At 46.2% G+C, this 23,506-nt stretch overlaps 1 protein-coding gene across 2 annotated transcripts in view; it reads right to left on the minus strand.

The window, feature by feature from the left end:
* FSTL4 (follistatin like 4) overlaps positions 1–23,506 on the minus strand; it is a 154,268-nt gene that overhangs the window by 106,841 nt on the left and 23,921 nt on the right. For both annotated transcript variants that reach the window (XM_088536941.1, XM_088536940.1), the window contains exon 3: positions 3,477–3,725. In XM_088536941.1, coding sequence (XP_088393067.1) covers positions 3,477–3,725 — 249 coding nt within the window. The remainder of the gene's footprint in view (positions 1–3,476; positions 3,726–23,506) is intronic.

The following is a 23,506-nucleotide window of genomic DNA, read 5'->3' on the forward strand; positions in this document are numbered from 1 at the left end:
GGTGCAATAAAACAAGCAGCGCTTGTAGTGACACATGAGCATTTGTTACACATCAATAATTGCAAAGCACTTCAAAGATATGTTAAAAAACAAAACAAAAAGACAGTCCTTCCCTCCTCCCAAAATACCGAAACACAAAAGACACCAATCCTTGCTGCTGGCTTTAGCAGCTTCCTACAAAGAGACCTAGCTCAGACCTCCAAAGGAAGCAGAATATCCTGTCTATCCCATCTATATTCTCCACCTGTGCTTAATGCAGCCATGCTCCAAGGTAGCCCCAGCTTCCTAAGCCATTGGAAGCACTCGGATGCTGGAGCATCCATCAGGAGCTTCTGCATGGGAGCTCCAAGCCTCAACTGGAGAAGTCAGCTGGGACAAAAGCCCTTGGAGAAGCCTTCATCAGCCTAACTGTACCCAAATAATTAAGCTACCTACTTGATAGAAAACTAATGGAAAGATGAGACAGCTGACAGAAGCTGAAGCCTAGCACTCTTACTTCAGGATTTTTCTCCAATCAGAGGCACTTTATCATGTTACACTTACAATGCCAGGATAAATATGTAGCTTAATAGGTTATCATGTTCTGTTAAAAAGAGAAGATTATCACTCTTGCTTTACAAATAGGAGATTGAAGTGTAAAAGAATGAAAGGTTGCAAACAAGGTTACTCTTGTACCACATGGCAGAAACAAGGGCAGAAGCCAAATATTCCTATGGAGTCCTGCTCAATCACTGCGATTATTAAAGGTAAAATCATTTTTCTGCATTTCATCTCTGCAGACAGTAACAGATTTTTTTAATTTATTTACATAGGAGGAGCCAAGAGGCTGCATCTTTCTTCCCTTGCCTAAAGCTCTCATGCTCTGTTGAGAGAGTTTAAGGGTTCCTCTAAACTGGGACCCCAAACTACCACCTTCTGACATCATTTCACAGAATGCTCAGGAAAGTATCCAGGCGTGACACTGTATCATTAGGTACAATACAGCCACTGCAGAGGCACTGATTACTGCAAGGAGAACTCATTTTCTTTAACAGTGTATGTGATAAGGAGGGAATAAAAAGCTGGGCCAGAAACACTGCTGTAGAAGGGTGGACAAGAATGAAAGAAATGGCCCAAGAGCCATTTTGGGGAGTCAGGGAAGATGCTGAGTCCCAGCAGGGTCTGGGAGGGGCAAAATGACATTTTTTTTTTTGCCTCCTGGGCCTCTTCTCTGGAGGCTGCAGCTCCATCTGTGGTTATTTGGGGCTCACAAGCAGCAGCTGCACTGGTGGGAAAGGGCAATTCACCATCTCGTGGTCAAAGGAGCTTCCCACACTGCTGGCATTGTACAAGATGCATCTCTGGGACAAGATCTTTGCAAAGATGCTCCTCTGTAAAGCAACAAACCAAAACTCTTCACGGTGACCTGCTCTTGCAAACACACCTTTAGGTGACCCTTTTCCAAGGCTACCGCTCTTTCTTATAACTTCACACAAGGATTATTGATCCCAGACCTATTTACCTCCTAATTGTGACAGAAGCAGCCAACTCTCTCCTGGGGGAAGGGCAGCCAGCTGGGCTTTTGGAGATGTGTATCCAGACTTGGCTTCCACCTATGTTCACCAAGTCAATCCCCCAGCAGATTCCTCCACCCATCAGAAGTCAGACCAATTTATTATTCTTTGTTCTGTCTAGATAGTTCTGCAAATTTTTGGCTAGTCTGTCTGTCTCGGGGCCACACCAGCAGGATAAGCACAGTAATGTTCTCCCATCTCCAAAGGGTATCCTGTTCCAGCAGGATACTCACGTATCTCTGCAAATAGGCCCCTGTTTCTTAAACGGGCTCTTCCCCCACTGCCTACTCGTATCTGTTAGTAAATGAGAGCGTGTGATGGATAGCTCTGTGTACAGCCAAACTCCTCAGGGGCTCGAGTGCCCAGTGAGCTGGAGATAATGGAATTATTTTCATATTTGATCACGTAAATGTCACTGGAGATGTCTGCAACAACCACTCAAATCTTTCTGTAGGTATAAGGAGTCATATTTGACAATGACTTTTTCAAGATATACTCTAGCGAGGCCTTTTATAGGAGCTCTTATTATAACTAATTTGGGACTTCTCCACCACTCTGGCATTATCTCACACTACCGCAGTCTCACTTGATATGTGACAGGATGGTACAAACCACAAAAATGCTAATGGAAACGACACAGGACTCCCAGCCCTCCCGGTCACCCGGTGACAACAGTGGAAACTGCTACTCTACCAGCAAGAGAGCTGAGCACGGGTACATCATCCCTGCTGTGTCCCCCCTCCAACCGAGCTGCCTTAGTATTTAACGCCCTGCCAGGGCCAGGCTCTTTTCACAGCTCTTCTTGCACCACGGAGTAAGAAGCTGCTCTGAGGAGCTCACAGCCGTGGTCACCTCCCTGCAGTTGGTCACCACATCTCGAAGGGGACACAGCAGGGCCACCAAACACAGTGAGGTTTCATGCACCAGATGGCAACACCAGATTGGTCTCCATAGGGTGCAGGAGCCTATAGGACTGAGAGCTAAATGTCAGCATCGTGCCAAGGAACCCGGCCCGGTAAAGGATTACCTGGGATTTTTTGCACATACTGCACATATACTCTTCTTGAGCCATAAATCTGACCCAGACATTAGGCAATTTATTTTGCCCCCAACCCAGGGATTATGCAATTTATTCTGCAAGTAAACTGCAATTCAGGGCACTGCTCTTGCCATAGGAGTACTCAACTCCCCAAACCTTATTTTGTGTTCCACTTTTGCACAGACATTAACGCAATGAACTCACCGGCCAACTGCTAAAGAAACACACCTTCAACACCTTCGCCATTTGCCCATCCTGCTTTGTCTCAGTAGCTCTCCCTTCTCCTTTTGCCACGTTGTTTGTGAACCAAAGCTCCTGGGTCTGTTGCCCTTCCAGAAACGCCAACCCCACGGAGCTGCTGGTTCCCCAGACGTTCCCAGCACGTCCCACCCAACACGGAGTCCCTTGCCAGAGTCTGCAGGGTGCTCAGCAAAACACCCTGCTTGGCTGAGACACATTCTGCTTCCACATTCAGTTTCAGGAAAGAGTTAGGAATGTTTCTCATTTGTGCACCAGACTTTTTGTAACAGATTTTTTTTTTTTAAGTTTTAGTCTTGTTTGAAGCCTTATGAAACAAATTAGATCATAAAAAGTTATTGCACTAGAAATTGTAAGTAGCAAACAGCACAACCAGAACACACACAATGCATACAATGATGTTAATTATTTACCACTGCTCAGTTTGATTACATTTTGGGTGACGGTACTCAGATTTTTAATAGCTGCATAAAGCATTGTGTTACTTTCTATAGAATCCCAGAATAAATCACCCTTTAAAAATTTATCTGTTAGAAATAAAAGATACCATTCAGCCACTTATCAGGATTAAGGAAAGGTGAATGATGGAAGCTCTGCAGAAGTATTTATTTTTAATGAGGCCCTACCTTTGAAGAAGCAGTCCTTGCTGTGGATGATGTAGATCTTCCTCCTCTGCAGACACGAGGCCCGATGCAGCTGGCAGTGGTTTTCGTAGAACTTGCCGTCGGAGCCGCACACGGGCATGTAGCGGGGCTTGCAGTCCTGCACGCAGCGGCACTCGGGCCGCCCGCTCTCCTTGCTGACCACGCACGTGCTGCCCCGGCCGCAGTACTTGTGCTCGCACGACGCGTGCAGCCCGTCCTGCCCGTAGAGCACTGCAGGGAAGAGCAAACGCCCGCGTTAGCGTCGGTGCCCGACACGGCGGGCGCTTGTCCCAGCCGGGATCGGGAGGCTGAGGATGCCCTTGGAGGGCAGGATGGGGCAGGCTGGAGGGAGCTGCACACCCCGGCTCACAGGCTTCAACTCAGACATTTGAAGCACGAACTTCAAGGGTTCTGCTGAAGAGCGATGGGCACGGGAGCTGATGCTCTTTTAGTGCTTGGCAAAGCTAGACTCCAGAAGGAAATCTGGAGAGTATCTCAGTGTGCAAAATTTGGACAGGCATCCAGAAAAGCAGTTCAAAAATCCCACACTCCTCTAGCCTCCAAACTGTGAGGAGCTTTGGAAAAAAAGACACCCCAAGAGGGAGCAGCACTGAGCTCAAGGTAGCATGATGGGACAAGGCTTCTGGTGAAGACACCCACCAGCTTATCCTTGCCTCTGAGCAGGGTCACACAACAAAAACAAGCTTCATACTTCCAAGCAGTCACATTCTGCACATTCTTGTTTCTTGTTATTACTAAAAGAAAAGGAAAGTTGCCTTGGGGCTGCAATGTTTTCTGTGCCTTAAGCTTCCTCACTTAAAGGCTTAAAACAGAACATTACTGTAATTTATCCAGGACAGGGCACTTCCAAACAAGCTGCAGCTTGGAGCAATAATTAGCATTAAGCTCACTGAACAGAGCTGCAGCAAATTAGATTGTTCTACCTTAATTGGAGGATGCAAAGCCAGGAATTACAACGGGACACTGCAAAAGGCACCATTAGAGCATGAACAAGCACTTGGCACCCACTGTCTTGGCTCTTGGTGTCCCTTGGTGTGCGCTAGCCCGATAGGACAACCTGCACGGTGGCCTCGTCACCACCGTATCCTCTGGTGATGTCCAAGGCATCTTCCAAGCACTAGAGCTGTTCAGCCCAGGAGGCCTGAGCAAATGTAACCCAAAGAGGCCCCTTTGCAACCAGCTACTTCACTCTGCTGACCCCTTTTTATCATGCTAAACTCCTGGCTAATGTAGACACGGCCTCTACTTGCCCAACTCACACCCATGTGAACTGCACCAGTGTGGATGCTGCATCTCACCTCCTAGTGACCAAGGGGTTAAGGCACAAAAAAAGGAGCAAGAATTTCTACATGCAACAAAACCCCCAGGTTTTCTTGGTCTTGGCTAAGCCTTTGTTTTTATCACTGTAAATCTGAAAGGAAAAAATATCTGTTATTGGAGGATTAACTATTTGACTCAATAACTCATTAAAATTCCTCCTACCTTGCCAACCTGAGAAATATTGACTTTTTCCTGACTCGTAATAAACTAGAAGGTCAAAGTATCTCTGAGCAGCATCAAACGCCCAGTCCCTGGAAGCAGCATCCGAATATCCCTTGTGTATGTTCCTCGTTGCTCCAGGGCTCCTTCAAAACGTCCTCAAAAAGGCAGATCCTGGCATGCTCCCCCATCCCTTCTCCCCTTCTGCCCCTCGTGGGCTGCTCTATCCCATGGGACAGGTCGGATTGGACCAGCAGCAGCTCCTCAATGCCCCCTTACGGATGCAAAGTGCTGGCAGGAGGCAAAAATTCTCCTCAAGCCTTGGGTAGCTCCTTTTTATTTTGATTTTTATATAAACTCAACATTACTGCCAAGGTGTTACTCAACAAGAGCCACTGCCTTTGTTATGGAAATCTCAAAGACTTGGATAACTGAGAGCTTCCAGGAAAGATAGAGCCCCCAGCTGCTCCACCTCCATCCCAACCACCTGCAGAAGACCCCTAGGTTTTGCAGTTTGCTTCTACCAGGTCCCAGCACCACTTCCAAAGGGGCAGCAAGTGCCATCAGGCAAGGTGGCCCTTGCTTCTTTGACACATTATTAAAAGTGACTGAATTAGCACTCCTACAAAAATTACTAAAACCAGGAATGGGAAAGGTAATCAAGTGAAAGCAGCCACTAAGCACCTGCAGTATTTATGAGCCCCACCATACTGCATGAAAAAGATTTTATTTATTAGGTTGCAAAGAAAGTCATTTACAGAGGTTAAAAATTGACCACCTTGCAAAACGAGCCACTTTTCAACACTAATTAAGTTTGCTCAACAGGGCTAAAGACTGACTTGCTGCATTAGACCAAAGTCAGCTTGTGGGAAGGGGGAAGCCCACCTGCAAACACAGCGCTTGCTCTAAACTGGGGTCCTCCCATGGAGCAAACCAACAAGTTACAGCTAAGGAGTTATTCCACTCCATCCTCACACCAGGACTTTTCCAACACTTTTCCTTTGCTACATTAAATGATCTTCTATGGTTTAAAATGTCTCAGCTGTGCTAAGCACTACTTACTGCTAACACACACCTACGGCTGGGATGTGCAGTTATATTTACACATGCTTGTATGTGCCCAATTGGGTATGAGTTTATATACATCTCTTCACATATGCTCATATAGGCGTATATAAGACTAAGCAGGCACTCCCCAGCACACTTGACTTGCCACAACTTCACTTTTGCTGCTAATAAGATGCTACAGCACAAGGCCTTCGGGCCTCCCTTACTAGCATGTATTTAATAAATGTTTCTTGAATAACTCGCAGCTTGAAGTAACAAGAGTTGAGATGCATGAAAACTGCACCTGGTTTCTGTTCAGCCAGCAAATGCTTCCACACATTGATACTGCCGCAATAAAAACAGAAAGGAAACATAAAGCAAGAATTTCCTCATAATCTTCTCTGGGTTTCTCCGTTTTCTCATTGCATGGCTCTTATGAAAGTGGAGAGGCGGAAACGCCACAGTAAATCACCTGGCACCCGTGCGTGTTATCTCACTTACCAGCCTCCTGCAATATAACTCATTTATTTACACCCAGCAAAACTGGTGACTTATCCTGGAGAAAAATACAGGCTGCAAGACCCTCTTCAAGCATGTTTTGCTAAGGACACAAACTGTTGACGCTGCTTCTTCCAGGGTTTGGGACAACTAGAAGGACCAGCCAACGTTTCAATAGAAGTGACTGTCACCGCTGGGTTCCTCCTGATGCTCTGCATGAGAGCAGAGTTGTGCCTTACTGGGGACACAGAAAACAAGGTCAAAACCCACAGAGGACACAGCCACGTGACTCCAACGAGCTCCACATGGGCACAAGGAGGTGGCTCCCACATTGCAAAACAGCTGCCCAGGTTGAAAAGCAAAAACAGCTAAAAAAGAGATGCATCTACTCTGAAAAAAAGCCTTATCACAAATAGTTACAACAGCAACATCAACACTCTGGGAACTGCTCACGTGGGTGCACAGATCAGTATTAAACAACCAAAGGTGTTTGGCGACATGCAGTTATTCCACAAATAGCAGAAGGAGGCACTTGAAATCACAGGAAAAAAATCCTAAATTAATTTTGCTATCTGAAAATCTTCTCTATCAAAAAAGAAACCTGTAACAGGTGATACAATGAAAACACAATTGAAAATTTTAAGTGACTCAAAATGATCAACTAAACTAATTTTAGCCCCCTTTCCAATCCTTTTAACCATGAAAAGATCAAATGCTTCATTAAACATTATTTTGGGATAGCATCATGGTTTATGACTGTGCTAATAAGGAAAAAAGGCAAGAAACACAAAGAAATCCAGAGATCAAAACCATGTAAAGCATATGCAGATTACTAAGGAAAAAATATCCACCGATGTACAAGAGCATGTATATTTAGACACTTGCCACGAATCTGCAGCATGCACAATTTGCTTGACTGTTCTCCTCTTGCAAAAGCTACTGAAGAGATGATTCATAAAATTGCCCTCTATGAGCTGTTTATCCAAGTTACCAGGGCGGGGTGCATCGCTCTGCAGCAGGACAGGGGACTGAGCCCCCTCTGCCCCACGGATGCAGCGGGATGCAGCTCCCAGGCCCAGCTCTGGCGTCGCCAGCGGCAGAGCAGATAGAGGGGATCAGGGTGGATCTGCGGGGAAATAGTTTGGCTTTCATGGTAAAGCTGGAGATGAGAAGAATATCCTGTTCTGAAGGGGATAAAGGATTCTCCGCTCAGTCACTGCTCAGCATCGCACTCGCTGCCCCACATCACCAGGCTGGGACCTGCCCTTGCTGCTCCTCTCAGGACCAACCTTATTTTTCTCCCTGTTTCCAGGTGTTTTGTCCCCTGAGAAGTCAATAACCCAGCGTCAAGCCTCTTCCCACTATTCCTCAGAGGAATTTCTTGCAGGCAGACTGCAAGGAACCCAAACGGGTTCTCAAATATGTCAGAGCTGAGAACCAAAACCTTGCTCGAGATGGGTGGCTCAGTCCATCTCAACATAGAGCATGGCAAAAAATAATAATAATAATAATAATTCAGCCAACTCAGCATACTGGGCTCTGGTGCAGCAAAAGGGAGACACATGCACGCCCACCTACATTAACAGCTCCTGCAATTCTACTGCAATATAAGAAATAATCCAGGAACAAAAGATGCTACGTTTCCATCTCTGGAGTATTGTAAAGCCTCATGGAAATTTCTCTATTTTCTAGTCTGTTGACTCACTACTTTGCATTACAACCATTTAAAATTACTTTCCTTGGTTGTTGTATGTGTGTTTTCATCTTGCATAGGCACAAAGTAAATGCTCCTGCAACCTGGCTTTAAAGGTTTCTCACTTTTCTGGTTATTTTTCTCACTCAGTGCATCCATTTACATGGCTCACGATGGGGGGGGGGGGGTGGAATGTTCATCATCATGTTTGTCTCAAAAATAAACATTCTTCTGGCAATTAATATTCAGTTGGAAGAAGAATAGGAGAAAAAGAAATGCTTTTCTAGTTAATACCCATTCAACTTCCATCTTACATGACTTTTCGGTTGTGCTCTTAGCAAAAACGATCTGACTTGCACCAAATCCTGCCTCCGCACGCGGTTCCTGATCGATCGCAGACTGCCTGGGGCAGCACCGCTGTTCATGTCTCCTTTTAAGAGCTGCACGTTGCACAGTTCTGCCTTACAAATCAGCCCTCGGCCCTGCAAGACATTTTTCAAGCTCTGTTGAAACACAGAGCAAAAACATTGAACAGGCAGAAGCACCTCAGTCTTTCACACACTTCCTCCATTGCTAGGAAGGATGGAGACTGGCATTAGGTATCAAAGAATAATAAAATAATTGATTGCCAGGTTTTCCTGTGTCTAAATTAGGGATTGGGTGCACAAGCAGCTCTGCAACAGCCCGTTTCTGGGCTTTAATGCTTTGCTGCAAAAGTTGCTATTTAGTGAAAATAAACAGAGGGAAGAGAGAGAAGCATTAAAGCCATTTTGCAGTAACGGGGCACATGTTAGTGCAGGTGCTTGGTGTTTTGGAGGTTTTACGCCCGTTTGACTCGCAGCCCCTGGATGCGATGGAGGAGCAGCCCGAGTCCCAGGATTAGCAGCTCTCCTCCATCACATCTAAATCAGCACCAGCTTCCCGCTGGAACCGCTGAGCTTGCACAGGGTCGCTTCACTGTTCCCAGCGAGACTCTTCATGGACATCTTCCTCACTAGACGCCTCAGAGCCTCGCACGTGGCAGGGCAAGATGTGCCGAGCGCCAGGAAACGGGGATTCTCCGTGTTCCCCGGAAAAACGCTCCGCTCCGCGCATGGAACAACAAGCCGCAGCTGATAAAACCCAAACACAACACTGCTGCTCTTCTAACACAAAGGCATAAAAAGACAATACAAGAGGGTCGCATTTAATCAAAAAGCCTGGCATAAAAGGTAGGAATAAGCAGCAATTATCCGTCATCAAGATCAGAGCATCTCAAGCAAAAGCAGCATTACAGCATTGTAGTGTTTTTTTTTTTTTTCCTTTCCAAGAAAAGGAAGGGAATAGAGTGTATTTCAGCACAGAGCACATTTGCAGACCCACTGGCACACAATATGTGCCTGGCTGCAGAAATAGTCACAGCTCAGGGGCAGCTAGCAGGGAACTAGCCAAGGTGGGGGACATTCTGCATGGCAGATTGGAGGCCAAAATTCATCAGGTTTAGCATTAGCTTGTATTTAAAATAAATTCCCTGCTGCCTTGAAAAAACTTAGGTCAATCTATTCACTTTAAAATCTAGAGACAGTGGAGAAAACCTGGCTGCCCATGGCAGCCACAGTCACTACAACTTGCTTATTAAGATTAGCAAAGCCAAGACAGCTTTTGAGGAAAAAAAACCCACAATGAGGAATCAGTGCCAAAGAAACAGGAGAGAAGCATTTCTCAGTCACTGGAACATACTGACCAGGAAGGAAGAGGCACTTCAGTTTGCTATGTTGGATAAGAATGGGTGCACAGACACCAAAGCTTTTAATGATTTATGTGAGGCTGTAGCTGACCGTAGTGCTGCCTTTAGTTATGTCAGTAGAAAGAAACATAGTCCGGCCAGGTTTTCCAGGAGAAAAAGTGTCCTAGAGGCCAAAGCAAACTTCAATCAGGATTTCCAGAAGGGTTGGGCGCAGTGGTAGGAACAGAAAGCTGAACAGAGCTCAGTAACACTGAAAATCCCATGCTAGGGACACAGCTTTTCCCCCCATGGTTCAAGTTTATCAGTGCCAAGGCCAACGCGGCTGCGACCGAGCGCCGCGGTCCCCATCGGCGCCGTGTCGCAACGGGAGAAGATACCCCCAAAGGCTGCAAATCCAGCTGCTGTTTTGTGTTTGTGCAAACAGGATTACTGGCAGCGGTGGGAAGCAAAGTCCTCGGCCGAACATCACGCTGGGGATGGCAGCTGCTTTCTGGGCTCGTGCTGCAAACGCCGCCTTGCCAGCGCTGTCTGTGCTAATGAGGCCCATTTTCCCTATAGGAAAGAAAAAGGCAGGGGGAGAGAATTCAATTTTGATGCTTCCCGGTCTCCTATTGATGTGCGTGTGTTCAATCACTCCCACTCACATTAGCACCCGACGGGGCAAGGCTGCGAGCACCTCGTGGTTGCTGCAAGCTGCGGCTCTCCTATGCACAGTGAAAATGGGCAGGAAAAAAATGTTGTAAGCTTTTCACACAAAATAAAGTCTTTTTTTGATGTTTTTAAGTCAGGGTTGCTTTGTATTGCAGGAACATTTGTTGCTAGTTCAACCCAGGGCTGCCTCCCAACTCCCTGAGCTGCATTTGCACCGCAGCTCCCGCAAGGCAACGTCCCCACGGGCCGCCAGGATGTGCAGGAGCTAAGTGACCGGCGCCAGGTTAGTGGGGTGGAAAAAACACAGAGCCCCTTTGGGACTAAAACAACATCTGAAACATCAATGAGAAAAACCCCTCAGGGTCCCAGGCTGAAATGGAGTGAATGAGCAGCTGGCTAAGAGGGGGAAAGGGAGGGGGAAAATTCATGGAATAACAGAGAAGAGAAACTTGTTCTCAGCGTGTGGCACTGGGACCAAAACCCAGCTTCTCCGGAGCAGCTGTGGAGCCATAAACTGTCCAGACAGCACCACTAAAGCAGGCAAAAGGCCCAAAACTCAAAAGCCCAAGACCTCTTCCCTCTCCATTCGAAACGGGGTTTGCATTGACAGTTTATTCCCAAGGGCAGCGTTGCCCTGGGGCTGCAAGCACCATTACAAGGTGCAGGCGTCTGACCCAAGGAGCAAAGCCCAGCAAGCCCCACCGACGCGCCGCCTCGCAGAGCGGTTATTAACCCTCTTGCTGCACATTTTACCAGAATAATAATTCCTGCTAAAATCTGCCGGAATTCCAGGCTCCATAAACATCCACTAACTTACTGGTTTCATTTTCACAGCTTCAGGAAAAAAAACTGCTATGCTTTTTGCATTGCGCCCCCCAACATTTTTATCTTTGGATTCATGATTTCACCTTAACACTTAAAAATTAAGTGTTTTTCTCCACAAGCTACAAAGCCCAAAATCACAAGAGATGCTGATCTGCAAGGACAGCTCCAAGACACATTGCTGCAGCCAAGCCGTTAGCTAGCAGAACCTCCAAAAAGGAGGGAATAAGCTTTCCTTTAACGACAGAGCTTTTTTCCCCTTTGAAACACTCATGTTTGCTGTCTTTTCCTTGCAGCACTTGTTGACAAGGGAAGCTAAAGTGAATTAACAAAAGCAAAGAGGCAGCGAACAGAAGTCACCTCCTTGCTCAAGGAAAAGGCCTGCAGAGCAAATCAGTGCACTTCACTGACGGGCTTTCAAGCTGCACCCAGGACCAGGTTTCCTTTTGCACCACGTTTTATGCACTTCGGTATCCGCCACTGCTGGTTCCATGGGAAATAAGTGAATTTTACCCATTAAATATAGTACATACCACAGCGTTTTGCATCTAGGGGAGTAACTGGCAGACTGCAAGTGATATATCGCAATATTTTACAAGCACTTGCAGGATATATTTAGCAAACATTTCATATCGGTGTCTGCCTGGATATGTCAGAAAAAGTAAAATAAATAATGTGAAGCTTTCATGGTGTACTTCATAAGAAAAATTATATGAAATAACTTCCCAGTCATCTCAAAAGCAAAGATTTAGGTAACCTAATGGGATAATTCCTTGCAAATGTGTTTGTTAGACAATGCTTAGTATTAATAAGCCCTCATAATTACACGTGCAAACAGTTTACCCTTGGCATTATTAGAGATCCAAGCAGATGAGCGACAAGCAGCACCGGGAGCCATCGCTGCAGAGAGCCCCGGCGCTTTGGGCATGTCCCAGTGCCCAGGACTGTCCCCCAGGTTCCCACCGTGACCAGCTGGGCCTGCAGGTGAGCTGAGGAAGCCAAGGAACCCACCGGGCTCGTATCTTGCCAGTGGTTGCAGCTGTTTTATATGATTTACAAACACCTGCTGGTAACACACCTCAAGGCCTACGTTATTCAATAAAAGCTATGGAAATTATCCCAGAAGCTGCAGCTCCTTGCCTCGCTCCTGCAAAAACACTACGCTCCAGCATTGAATCCCAATGCAAGTTTTCCCTCTGCCGCTCCGAGGAGCGGCATCGCCTGCCAAAGCGGGTTCCCATCCCTGAACCCTTCCAGCCTCGAAGCTTTTTGCAGCTCAAAGCGCAGCCCCCAAGGACACAACCGCATGGCCCCAAAATAGCTCCTGCCCCCACGGCTCGGGCCGCCTGCACAGCAGGGCACAAGCTACACGGTCGCAGCCCAAATTGTATTAAGCCTCCCCTGACTGCACACACTGAGATTATGACTGCTCAGTGCACTCCGCATACAGATGGTCGCAAGGGAACACTAAAAGCAAATTCTGGCCCTGTCTATCATCCATAATTCAAGAGAAATCAGGGTTAAAAAAAGTGCACGAGCAATAGACATAATTTATAATGCTGCAAGGGGGAGAGCTGGCAGTCTCTCGCATCATAAAGTTTAAATAACGGTAGTTTAACACCAGATGTACCCGCAGCTGTCCTGAGCGGAACGCCATTAGCTCCATTACGGCATGGAGTAATCGTGCGCCGCGCCGGCAGCTAGCGCCACGCTCACCAGGAACCTCCGGAATACACTAGCTACGTGCTACTAACAGCACGAAAAAGCGGGGAAAACCCCCCAGGAATACCACCTAGGAAAGTTCTGACTATAAAGGAATGCTGCTTTAAAAGTAAAGGAGGAAAGAAAGCGATTTGCATTGACATCTCCTCTGGAAACACAGCCGGTCTTCCATCACCAGCACCAAGTTTTGGAGACGCTGCTCTGAATTTTGATCAATACGGTGACATTTACCTTGCGATCAGCTGCTTTCTTCCTGATGCAAACCAACAAAAATATATTCTGGTTTCCCCTGGCTTTACACAAGGGACAGCCAAATGAATTCAGCAGGTATGTGGAGCGGCGCCGAACCTGCCGCTCCATCCGAGGCGGCCAGTCAATATTTCTGATTGCAGCTCCGGTGAAGTCAGGGGCGGCTGCATGGTTGCTGCTTGTCTCCAACTTGGGTAGTGTGGGTATTTCCAGGAAAAACCTTGAACCCTTCCAAACCCAAGGGCCCCCAGAGTCCGATGCTGCTGCAGGTGCTGGCCGCCTGCCTGAGGACAGCCACGCTGGGCATCCCGGCTGTTCTTCAGCCCACCTCCTTTTGCAAGCAGCAATGAGTTTGGCAAACCAGGAACCCCAAGGCAACCTCCAGGAAGCTTGGCAGCTGCCCCACAGTCCTGTTGTCAACGTGGCCATCCCAGACACGCAGGGTTTTGCTCCCTCCTGGTGCAGCTCAAATGCAGGAATCCCTATGGCAGCAGGGTCCTCTCGCCTCTGACTTGGCTAGTGAGCAGCAGCAGGCAACATACAACAGGAAGCGGCCACACAGCTGCTTGTGTCCCCTTTCTGCAGCCCAAAACACCCACCGAGCCGAGAACTGAACCCTCAGAAACAGCCCCTTGAACACGCGCTCCCCTCCACCAGGCACAAACACTCCACAGCACTCACATTCCCATGCAATTCTCCCACTGCTCTCAAATGCTCCTTCCCACCAGCAGCATCGCTCCTCCAAAGATGTTTTTTGAACACTTTAAGGAAGAAGTTAATGCAAATATGGACTGGATGGCAGTGACCAAGGAAATTCATAGGTCTTGGCAGCATGTTGCATTTTCAACCCTTCAACCTGAGCAACCAAACCCAGGAGCTCTGCGGCCCCGTTGCTTCAATTCAGAGCATCAATGTCCGCACCAAGACACCGCTTTGCTCCCCCTCTGCCAGAAGGTCTCCTCGCCAGGACCTTGGGTACCATCTCCCCAAGACCTCGCACAGCCCCGTCAACGAGCGGGCGCTGAAGCATCATCTCCACCTACACCAAAGCAGCACAAAAAATCACACGAGACCCCAGATAAGTCAAATTCACAGGTTTCCAACCCACATTTGAGGCACAAAAACGTAGCTACTCACTACAGTAAAAACCAGAAATCCTGCTTGTTTTGCATGGCATTTTGCGTGAGCATTTTTCTTGAAAAACATAAAAGATTTCCCTCTGTGCTTGGCATTATTTTAATGGTTTCGGTTATACCTGAGATCTAACTCTGCTTACTCATTTAGGACCACAAATTTACCACTCCTGCTCCTGGGTTTGAAGCACAGCCAGGAAAAGCTGCCCTGAATGGGTGAATTCAGGATCCAGCCCCGCATCCCCTGAATGCCATGGGAGCTGGTCCACTGCCAATGCGTGTTTCATTTCCTCCTGCCAGTATATCATACTATATTTAAATTCCTCCCCTCTACAGGAAGAAACTTAACCAAGTCAGGAAAACAACAGATCAATGCTACTCGCATTGCTTTTCACGTCTGACTACCCATTAATGCTGTGTCAGGAGCCATCAGTGTCAAACGATGTATCAGCACCGGCTGGAACTGAATGGAAAAGGGAAAAGATGCAGGAGCAGCGAGAAAAATTACTAATTGCCCAAGATGCTTCTTGGGCACCTGCTCACAGGCTGCTTTGTCTTGGATAGGGTTTGTTTGCTCTGGAAATAAGAGGTGCAAGAAACATCCGCCACATTAAAAATGAAGATTTTCATCAGCCTTCAATTTGGGCGAAAATTGGTTTGCTAATCTGTTCAAAGGATCTCAAAGGTAGAGCTGGGGACACTCTGTTATCACTAACAGATCTTAGCCCTTCTAAGCTCCCAGGTTTTGATTTTAAAAAAGGAAAGGTGGAGTGTCTTGCAGGAGCAATGAGTTAAAAGCAACTGAAATTAGTGACTTCTTTGCATGTGCATCTGAGTCCTCCCTCTAAACATGTTCTGGTCCATGCTCTGCTTTTTCACTCCAATACATTTTAAAATTGGAAACTCAAAACTCCTGTGGCTGCAACAGCCCTGGATTTCACATGAGAGGTTTCCATTTGGTGCCGCAAAGAGGCAGAAACAAGGAAACCACTGACCTAAATTGCTGTATGGAAACTCCTACCACTTGCACAGTACAGCTGCACCCAGAGCCTGGGAAGATCCATATCTGATCTCCATTCCTGCAGACCTTGCAAACTGTGGTCACATCATCTCCTGTCTCTTTTTTTCTCCTGTTTCTTATATTAAAAAATGGGAAAAAATACTTTCTTTTGATTTTCCTTCTAGTCCTAATTAGTTACCATCAACATTCCTTAAGACTGACTACAAACAGATCCTGCGAGGACAGGGTATGTCACCACTTAAAATATTTCAGGGAACACCAAACTGCAGTTACCCTCATTTTGCATTTGCAGGAGTACACAGCTATAAATATTCTAAATAAATGAAGGATAATAATATGACTTTTCCCAATGTAGCTAGATAATCAACGCTGTTGATTTTCAGATTACTAAATCTGCTCCTGCTGATTTTAACTGCTGCAGGGTGATTAGAAGAAAACATGAGAACAAGACTGTACCACACTCTTGCTGTCAGAACAGTCTTTTTTTTTCTTTTTAAAGATCAGAAAATTTATAAGCAAAAATATTGGGCCAGAACTGCTCAACAATGTGCTCTGACAGAGAAAACTTGGATTCTTAGAGGTGTGGGAGCTCCTTCTCCCAAAACAGAAAGCCTGTAGCAGCTGTTTGCCCCTTTTTAATCCAATACAGTGAATGAGTAGGAAATGCTTATGACGTTTTCATTTCCAGGTTAATCCATTTCAGAAGCGCAGAAGAGCACTTATAAACAAACTTCAAAACATAAAGGTTTTATACACAACCTCATTTCCCTTACGTGCTTAGCTGCACTTTAAACTGGTTCTAATTCCAGGTGTTATGCAGCAACATCGCACTTTAAAATACTTTTAATTCCAGATGCTATGCAGTTATGTTGTATTTTAAACTGCTTTTAATTCCAGGTGCTAAAGAGTTTTGTGCTTGGTCACAGCGTGGCCCCCTGGGACTCCCACGAGCCAAAAGCACAAGTCAAAACATCACCCCATTTAGCAGATGTGAGACCACAGCAGCCAGGTGGGTACGAAGCTTAATACATTGATGCTTAATGCAAAATGGGTGAAAAAAAAAGGAGAAAAGCCACTGCTGTCAGCCTGGCTGCACACACATGGAACGATTCCCCAGCTGGGGCTCTGCAGTAGGAAACTTTGCTGGAATTCACCTTCTCGGGCTCTCCTGCACGGATATACCTGTCTACTGGAAACCCAAGTCAGTGTTTCATTACACTGCAGCATGTTTAAGCTATTAGAGGAAATTATGTACCTGACAGCAGCAGTTACAGGTCTTGGATGTGACCCAGAGTCCTGCTCTGACGCCTGCCCAGGCCCACGTCCCTCTGCCAAGACTCCAGCTCCAGACACAAACACACAAAGACCAAATGGATGCCCTGACCGTGCAACACCTTAAACACGCGGCCTGTTTGAATCACATTCACTTATTACACACAGAAAACAGGGTGTTCTTGAGCTTTGTGGGGTTTACGCAGCTCTCCACCCATTTAGCTTCTCCAAACCAAGGTCAGACAATAGAATTAAAGCATTTCTGCTCTTAGAGAAGATTGTGCTCATAAATAGTATTGCCAAAACTTTACATATTGCTTATGCAAAAACTCTATCTTTGTTTAAAGAAAACATGAGGTACTTTTAAAAATACTTAGTTCAGGTACAATATGCCACATTAATATATATGAGTATTTTGTCATTATTATCTGCTATTATGTAGAGATTAAGGTCATAAATCATACTTGGATTAAAATACAAAGTCACAGCAATGTATTCACCCTGATGGTTCTCAAAACAATAACCAGGGTGTCTCTTATTAGAATTTGGAGGGACAAGGCCATATTTTTGAATACACTTTTGCTAAATGGTAGAAAAGCATGTAGTTCCTGCCTGCACACTGCAGACAATAAAGAATCTGATTTTTAGCACACCTCAAAGACCTCAAGAATTCAAAAAACTCTTAAAAAGGAAATCACTAGGGTCTTAAATCAGGATAAAGAGCAAGTCCTTGAGAGAGGTTGTTTTTATCCTCTCACACAGCATCGCTTCAGCTCTACTGAGCGCTCCCAAACGGAAAATGGGCATCAACCTCCAGATGCAATGGAAAAGCTCATCCCAACGGGTGAGCGTGGAAGTGATGGGTCACCCTTGCCTTAACCAAACCAATCCATCCCGGAGACTCCGCAGCGGGGACAACTTCCCTAGGGAGCAGCGGGTTCCCCGGTCCCGTGGAGGAGCCGGGCGCTTTCTGCACACGTGGCCGATGTCTGGTCAACTGCAGCAGCTGCATCTGGTACCGTGGGCCCAAGACCGCCCATCTGGCTCTGCCTTGACTTCTAGGTGGCCTTATTTACTTCTCCAAACTCCTGCGTTTCTTCCCCTCATCAGACATGGTTCTGGAGCTAAGAAAACCAGCTCGGATACATTAAAGCATCTTTAATCTCTGCTCACATACAGCACAGAAATTCTTTGAAATATTTAAAGTTTAACCAATTGATTTTGCTTCTGGCGAGTCTCAGCTGCAGATAACTTTGTGGAAAGTGTGGACCAACACGCTAAAATATCTACTTCTGATCTAGCTGGTGTTGTTAAGGGAGAATGGAGAAACAGTTACTAGCAGCAGGTTGTGTGGCAGGAAGGAACAGATGCCACCGTAAGTAAAACACAACCGCGCGCTGCTCATTAAGCTAAAGGATGGATCCAGGCACCATTTCCAAATTGGGCAATACTCGGCTGCCTCTAAAGAAGAGCTTCCCACTTCCCAACTCCCGCCCAGCATCAGCACAGGGTGGGAGATGCCTGTCCCCGCTGCATCCCAGTGCTGCACAGCAGGGACATGGAATTAAACCTCCCACAAGAAGCACACACCACTAATACAGCCTCTAATAACCTCTTAGCACAAAAACCACCACCAAGTCAACATAAGTGTCAGCGCCTTTTTAAGGTACAATTTCCTTTCAGCACTGAAGGGGGACTATTCACACCTAATCATGCCACACAGAAACCAAACTCTCCCCTCCGGAGTTTATCAAAATATTAGAATATTTTTCCAAGTGCCTCTGCATGTGATTAACATCTTTCCCCTTCGTTAAACACATGCATGTATAGGTGCATGCATGCACCTGCATATATGCACATCATATACACATACCCCTTGCACTGTGCAGCAACCTGCAGCCTCTGCAGAGAGCCCATTCCCAGGACCACAGCTGCAGGTTTCTGCATCCTCAGAGCAGGGTTTAACTAACTATGGTCCACAGCCTTGATGGCAACCACTGTTTGTCACCCCTCTCTGTCCTGAGGGGTTCTGTGAAGGGAGGCTGCTCCCCAGAACCATCCTGACAGCAATTTCCCATTCACTTTGATGGGAATTCCCTTCTTTCCTCCTCTCTTTTCCCACACTTTAAGCAAAGAACATGACTATAAACAAATCTAGCCCCCCAAATACAAATTGAATTTGCAATTCAATTGGGAGGGAGCATCATGCAGCACCCTGATCCCTTCTACTCCTGTAGAGTCTTCCAAGAAATAAGAGCTATGCCATTCTGGATCCTCTTCTCTCATTGGAAGTGACAATTTACATCTGAAAAAGGGAACTTTAATGAACAGAAGTGAACTTCTAACGGAGGCAGTATTGACAAAGCATCAAGTGCAGGGGCTCCTCTCCCAGTGCATTTAAATATGGAAGAGGACACCGCAAACCACGAGCTTCCCGCTGCCCCCAGCCCTGGGCAGCAAAGAGCAAAAGGAATTAGTGTTTTGGGGCTGGTTCGGCACTGCCATCCTCGCCATGGGGATGCCCGGGGCAGGTTCTGCACGTTTCCTTTCGCTGCTCCTTTGCCAGGGTTTTTCCTCCGACTCCTCAGCTGGCCTTTGCGCAGCTTCCTGGGGTGGCAAACTCAGAGTTGGAGAGAAAGCCTGCCAAAAGTAGAGCTTACAGCAAGTACATGGGGCTGGCATCTTCCCTATGAATATCAGCTCCTTTGTATATAAAAATTTTAAGTTTTTCTGAAGTATACATGGCTCTGCAGACCACCCAGGCTTCTAACTGTCCAAGCTGCTGCTTTTGTTCACTCGGTGAGAGCAGATGCATTTAGGAGCGGGATGCATTAGTACTCCCCATGGTGATGCTGAGAGTGACAGAACAGGCAGTCTGATGGATGGAAAGCTGCCATCAAAAGCATGACCAGCTACAACTGCCCTCAGAAAATAAAAAAGTAGTTTAAAAAGTATATTTGGACCTTTTTACCAGAAATATCAAAGAAAGGACAGTCCATGGAAACAGGTTTTTTTTAATGTTTAGGCTTTCTCCCACCACTATGGAGAGCATCTTGATGCCCGTGGCAGTCATCAGCCTCTCAAACACAAATGCTGTTGCCACTTCAGAGCTGTTAGTACTAGCCAGTTTTATTTTTACAGAATATATTCTTCACTTGCAATGTTTTTGCTGCAAATGAGAAGCACACCAACCCCAAGTGAGAGACTGGGCAAGATATTATGGCACTTGGATGTCCTCGAATCAATTTGAAAGCACTCAGAGGTGCTGGAACATTTAGCAAAAAGATGGAGTTATAGATGCATTTGAAAGCCTTAAGCGTTTGGTATTATTTTTCTGTTTTCCCTGGCAATGTTGCATGTTTATGACATTCCTACACTCAGTTTAATTAAATGTCTCCCACCATATTTACTCCAATCACACCTTTGGAGATCAGTGGATAAATAGCTGAACTGTTATTTATGGCAGCATCTAGTTTTGATATAACCTCATCATAGGACACATTTTACAACCTTTTGTTTCACAAGCGATTGAGCCTAAGTGCAGTAATATTATAGACCAAATAAAATTAATATCCCCTTTTATTTCTGATCCTTTTTAATAACCACAATGTGTTAAAGTCATAATCAAGCCGCTGTACAAATGCAAACCATAACCTGACTTTAATCACCTATGTTTGATTAAAAAAGTTAGCTATACCAAGAGAAATGCAACCGTGCATCTAAATGAGAAGCCTATTTGTATGCACAGCTATTTGCAGGTAGTTTTGATCAGGATGCTTTAAGTCTCTCACTGTTGCCCAGACTGCAGTGACCAACAGCTGTATTCATTTGGGGGTTGCCATTGGTTTCTGAAGGCGTTATTCAAATTTTCAGCAATATTCTCACTCCTTCCATTAGGCTTTCAGACGCACAGAGCAGTTTAAGTCATTGATTTCAAATGCTCTTGATGGAAATGCTTAAAAGGAAAAGAGCTGCCTAACAGGAGTTGCTCGGCAGCTTTGAAAGCACTCCCTGGTGTTTTAAACAGCACTGAGTCATTGAATCACTTCCCATTTCCTATGCGCTCCTAAATTTCCAACTTTCAAACGATTTGAAAGAGCTTTTGATACCGTGAAGGAGTGAAGCATCTACAGAGGGTGATGCAGCCACGATGGGCTGAGCGCTGCGCGAGGCGCTCGTGCTGAGGGGACTATGGGGACACTCAGGAGCCCGGTGGCTCTCAGGGCTTCTGCGGGTCTTGCAGCAAAGTGAGTTTGAGTAGCAAGAGCAGCAGGACCCCTGGTCTGGAGGAGTTTCTCATTATAGCACTTAAACACCCGATTACACACTCCTCCATTAGGATTTGGACATGCAGCACAAGAAATTTGCTTCCCAAAGAGGACAATAAATCCAGATGAAAATCCTTTCCAGGAAAGAAGCGGGCTTTGAAGAAAGTTGTTGTTTCAGTTTTCCAAGTCTCCCACTCTTGCTTTGGGCTATGGCCTTTCTGTGTCCTCCTTGGCAAAGAGCTTTCCCATACAGGCTTTATAACCACAATTTACATTTTAAATAATTTCCCATTCTGCTCAGAATTCCCAGACTGGCGAATCTCTAACGCAACTTCATTACCACAGTCTGAAAATCCAACACAGAACATTTACCCGTGTTGCCAACCAGCTAAACATTTCTCAAAAAACATCTCCAGCAAGCATTCATAGAGCCAGCCTGATGGGAAAGGAAATATGCAGGGTAGTCAGAGGGAAAGAACAGTTAAGATGCTGACATGGCATATCAAGCAAATCCCTTCTGTCTTTACCAGAAAGAGTCATTTCTTTACTGCTTTGCAAGATAAGATGATGTTTTCAAAAGCTTGTGACTGAACAGACAGTCTGCTACCGCAAGTCAAGGCGATTAAGGATCTTGCTCATCAGTAACCAAGCTAAGCCACTTTTTAGGGAACTTTCTGCTGAAGCTGTGGGTGAGCAAGTAGCTGGGGTGGAGTGCACTTGCTTGGAAGATGGACTTGCAGCCATTTTCCATAATGCTTATACTAGAAAAATATTTTTCCACTAGTCACGAGGCCCATTGGAAGGCAGACATTGGCCTCTGTGGACCTGCAGGGTGCAGGCTTGAACAACCCTGCACAGCCAGTGTCCTCCCAGGTAGCATCAACAAGTCTTTCCTCTCCAAAAAGGAAAGAATTTGGCCATTTAACTTCAACCTTTTAAAGCGAGTGGCCAGAGCTGCTGCCTGGGAAGCAAGACCCTCTGCCAGGTGGTTAGCAGGGAATTTCTGCAGCTCTCGGTTGAAAATGGATCATTATGTGTTTGCTATTGCACTTCATATTGAAAATATCATTCATGCAAAACCATTTTATCAGGCAGCTTTCCAAGGCAGTACGGCTATTCCCAAATTGATTATGCTAGCAAGTGTCACGCCGCACCAGCGAGCTCCTGCGCGCCTTGTCACAACGTTTTTCAAATTCATTATGGGAAAAGCTTCTGCACTTTCCTTGCTGTTTGAAGGGGACCACCCCAGCACAGCACTGGGAAAGAGTTAAGCAAAAACCCCCAAAAGGATGCAGAATAAATTAAAGACGTGCATAATTACACAGACATTTGCAAGAATAGGCAACAGAAAACAGCAAACAGCAGCAACTTAATCCCACAAAATTCTCAGGAGAAAACAGGAAGATTTTTCACTCTGAAACGTGATAATGAAAAAACAATTCCCAGATGCTCCAGACAAAAATCACCTTGTTTGAAAGTTTATAATTATATATGTTAAACACACTGGTCCATTTTCAAGATTAGCGATAACGGTCTTACATTTTTGATAGAGCCCTTTGTCCCTGAGGGTGCAGGGGGAGCTCACCCAGGCACTCAGCCCTGCTGCAGCCACCTCCACGCGGCAGCCCCTGCTCGGTAGAGCTGCACATGCTGAAAGGCCCTTTATTATGGGGTAAGTAGAATATTCCTGTGCAAGGAAGGAGGAGGTTACAGAAGAACCTCCCTCAACCCCTGCCTTTCCACACAGGAGCTCAGGGATAAGAAAGAAATGACAGGCTGGACCTGCACCCCCCAAAGACAGGAGAGTTGCTGGAATCTACAGACAAACATGCTGCATTCAAGGTAAAGCCATGACACTTCATCAAGGACCAAGCAGACACATGCAAGGACCCCACGCATGCCATGGCGAGCAGGAGCACTGTGGCCAGCAGGATGATTGAGCTCCAGAAGGGGTTCAAGCCTGCCGTGAGTTCAACCATCACTCAACAGCAGCTCCATGGACTCAGCCACAGCTCCAGCCTCTCCGCAGCCCTGACCTCCCTAAGTCTGAAGGGGAACGAAGATCATCAGAGAACAAGTTACCAAGACTAACAGAGCTGGCTTGAAAGTCTTCAAGATGACTGTATAAATATTTGATCAACCCTGAGTGATAAGAGCAAGGAAAAGATCAAAAGGTCCTATCCATAGCGTGCCAGACATTAAACGCAAGGATTAAACACAAGAATTATGTTACCCAGCTACAACTCAGAAGATGGAAAGACCACACAGCTGTGGGCTACATAGCATAAAACCACAGGCTGTGTGTTGCCCCTGAGTTGCATTTCTCCCCATATGTACCTGAAATCCTCCCAACATGGGAGCTCTCACCTGCCCCACCAGCCAGGGCAGAGCTGACCCCACAGCCAGTCTC

Source organism: Tinamus guttatus, unplaced genomic scaffold (genome assembly GCF_059628265.1).
Source record: "Tinamus guttatus ecotype Peru unplaced genomic scaffold, ASM5962826v1 Tinamus_guttatus_pri_ptg000710l, whole genome shotgun sequence".
Lineage (NCBI taxonomy): Eukaryota > Metazoa > Chordata > Aves > Tinamiformes > Tinamidae > Tinamus > Tinamus guttatus.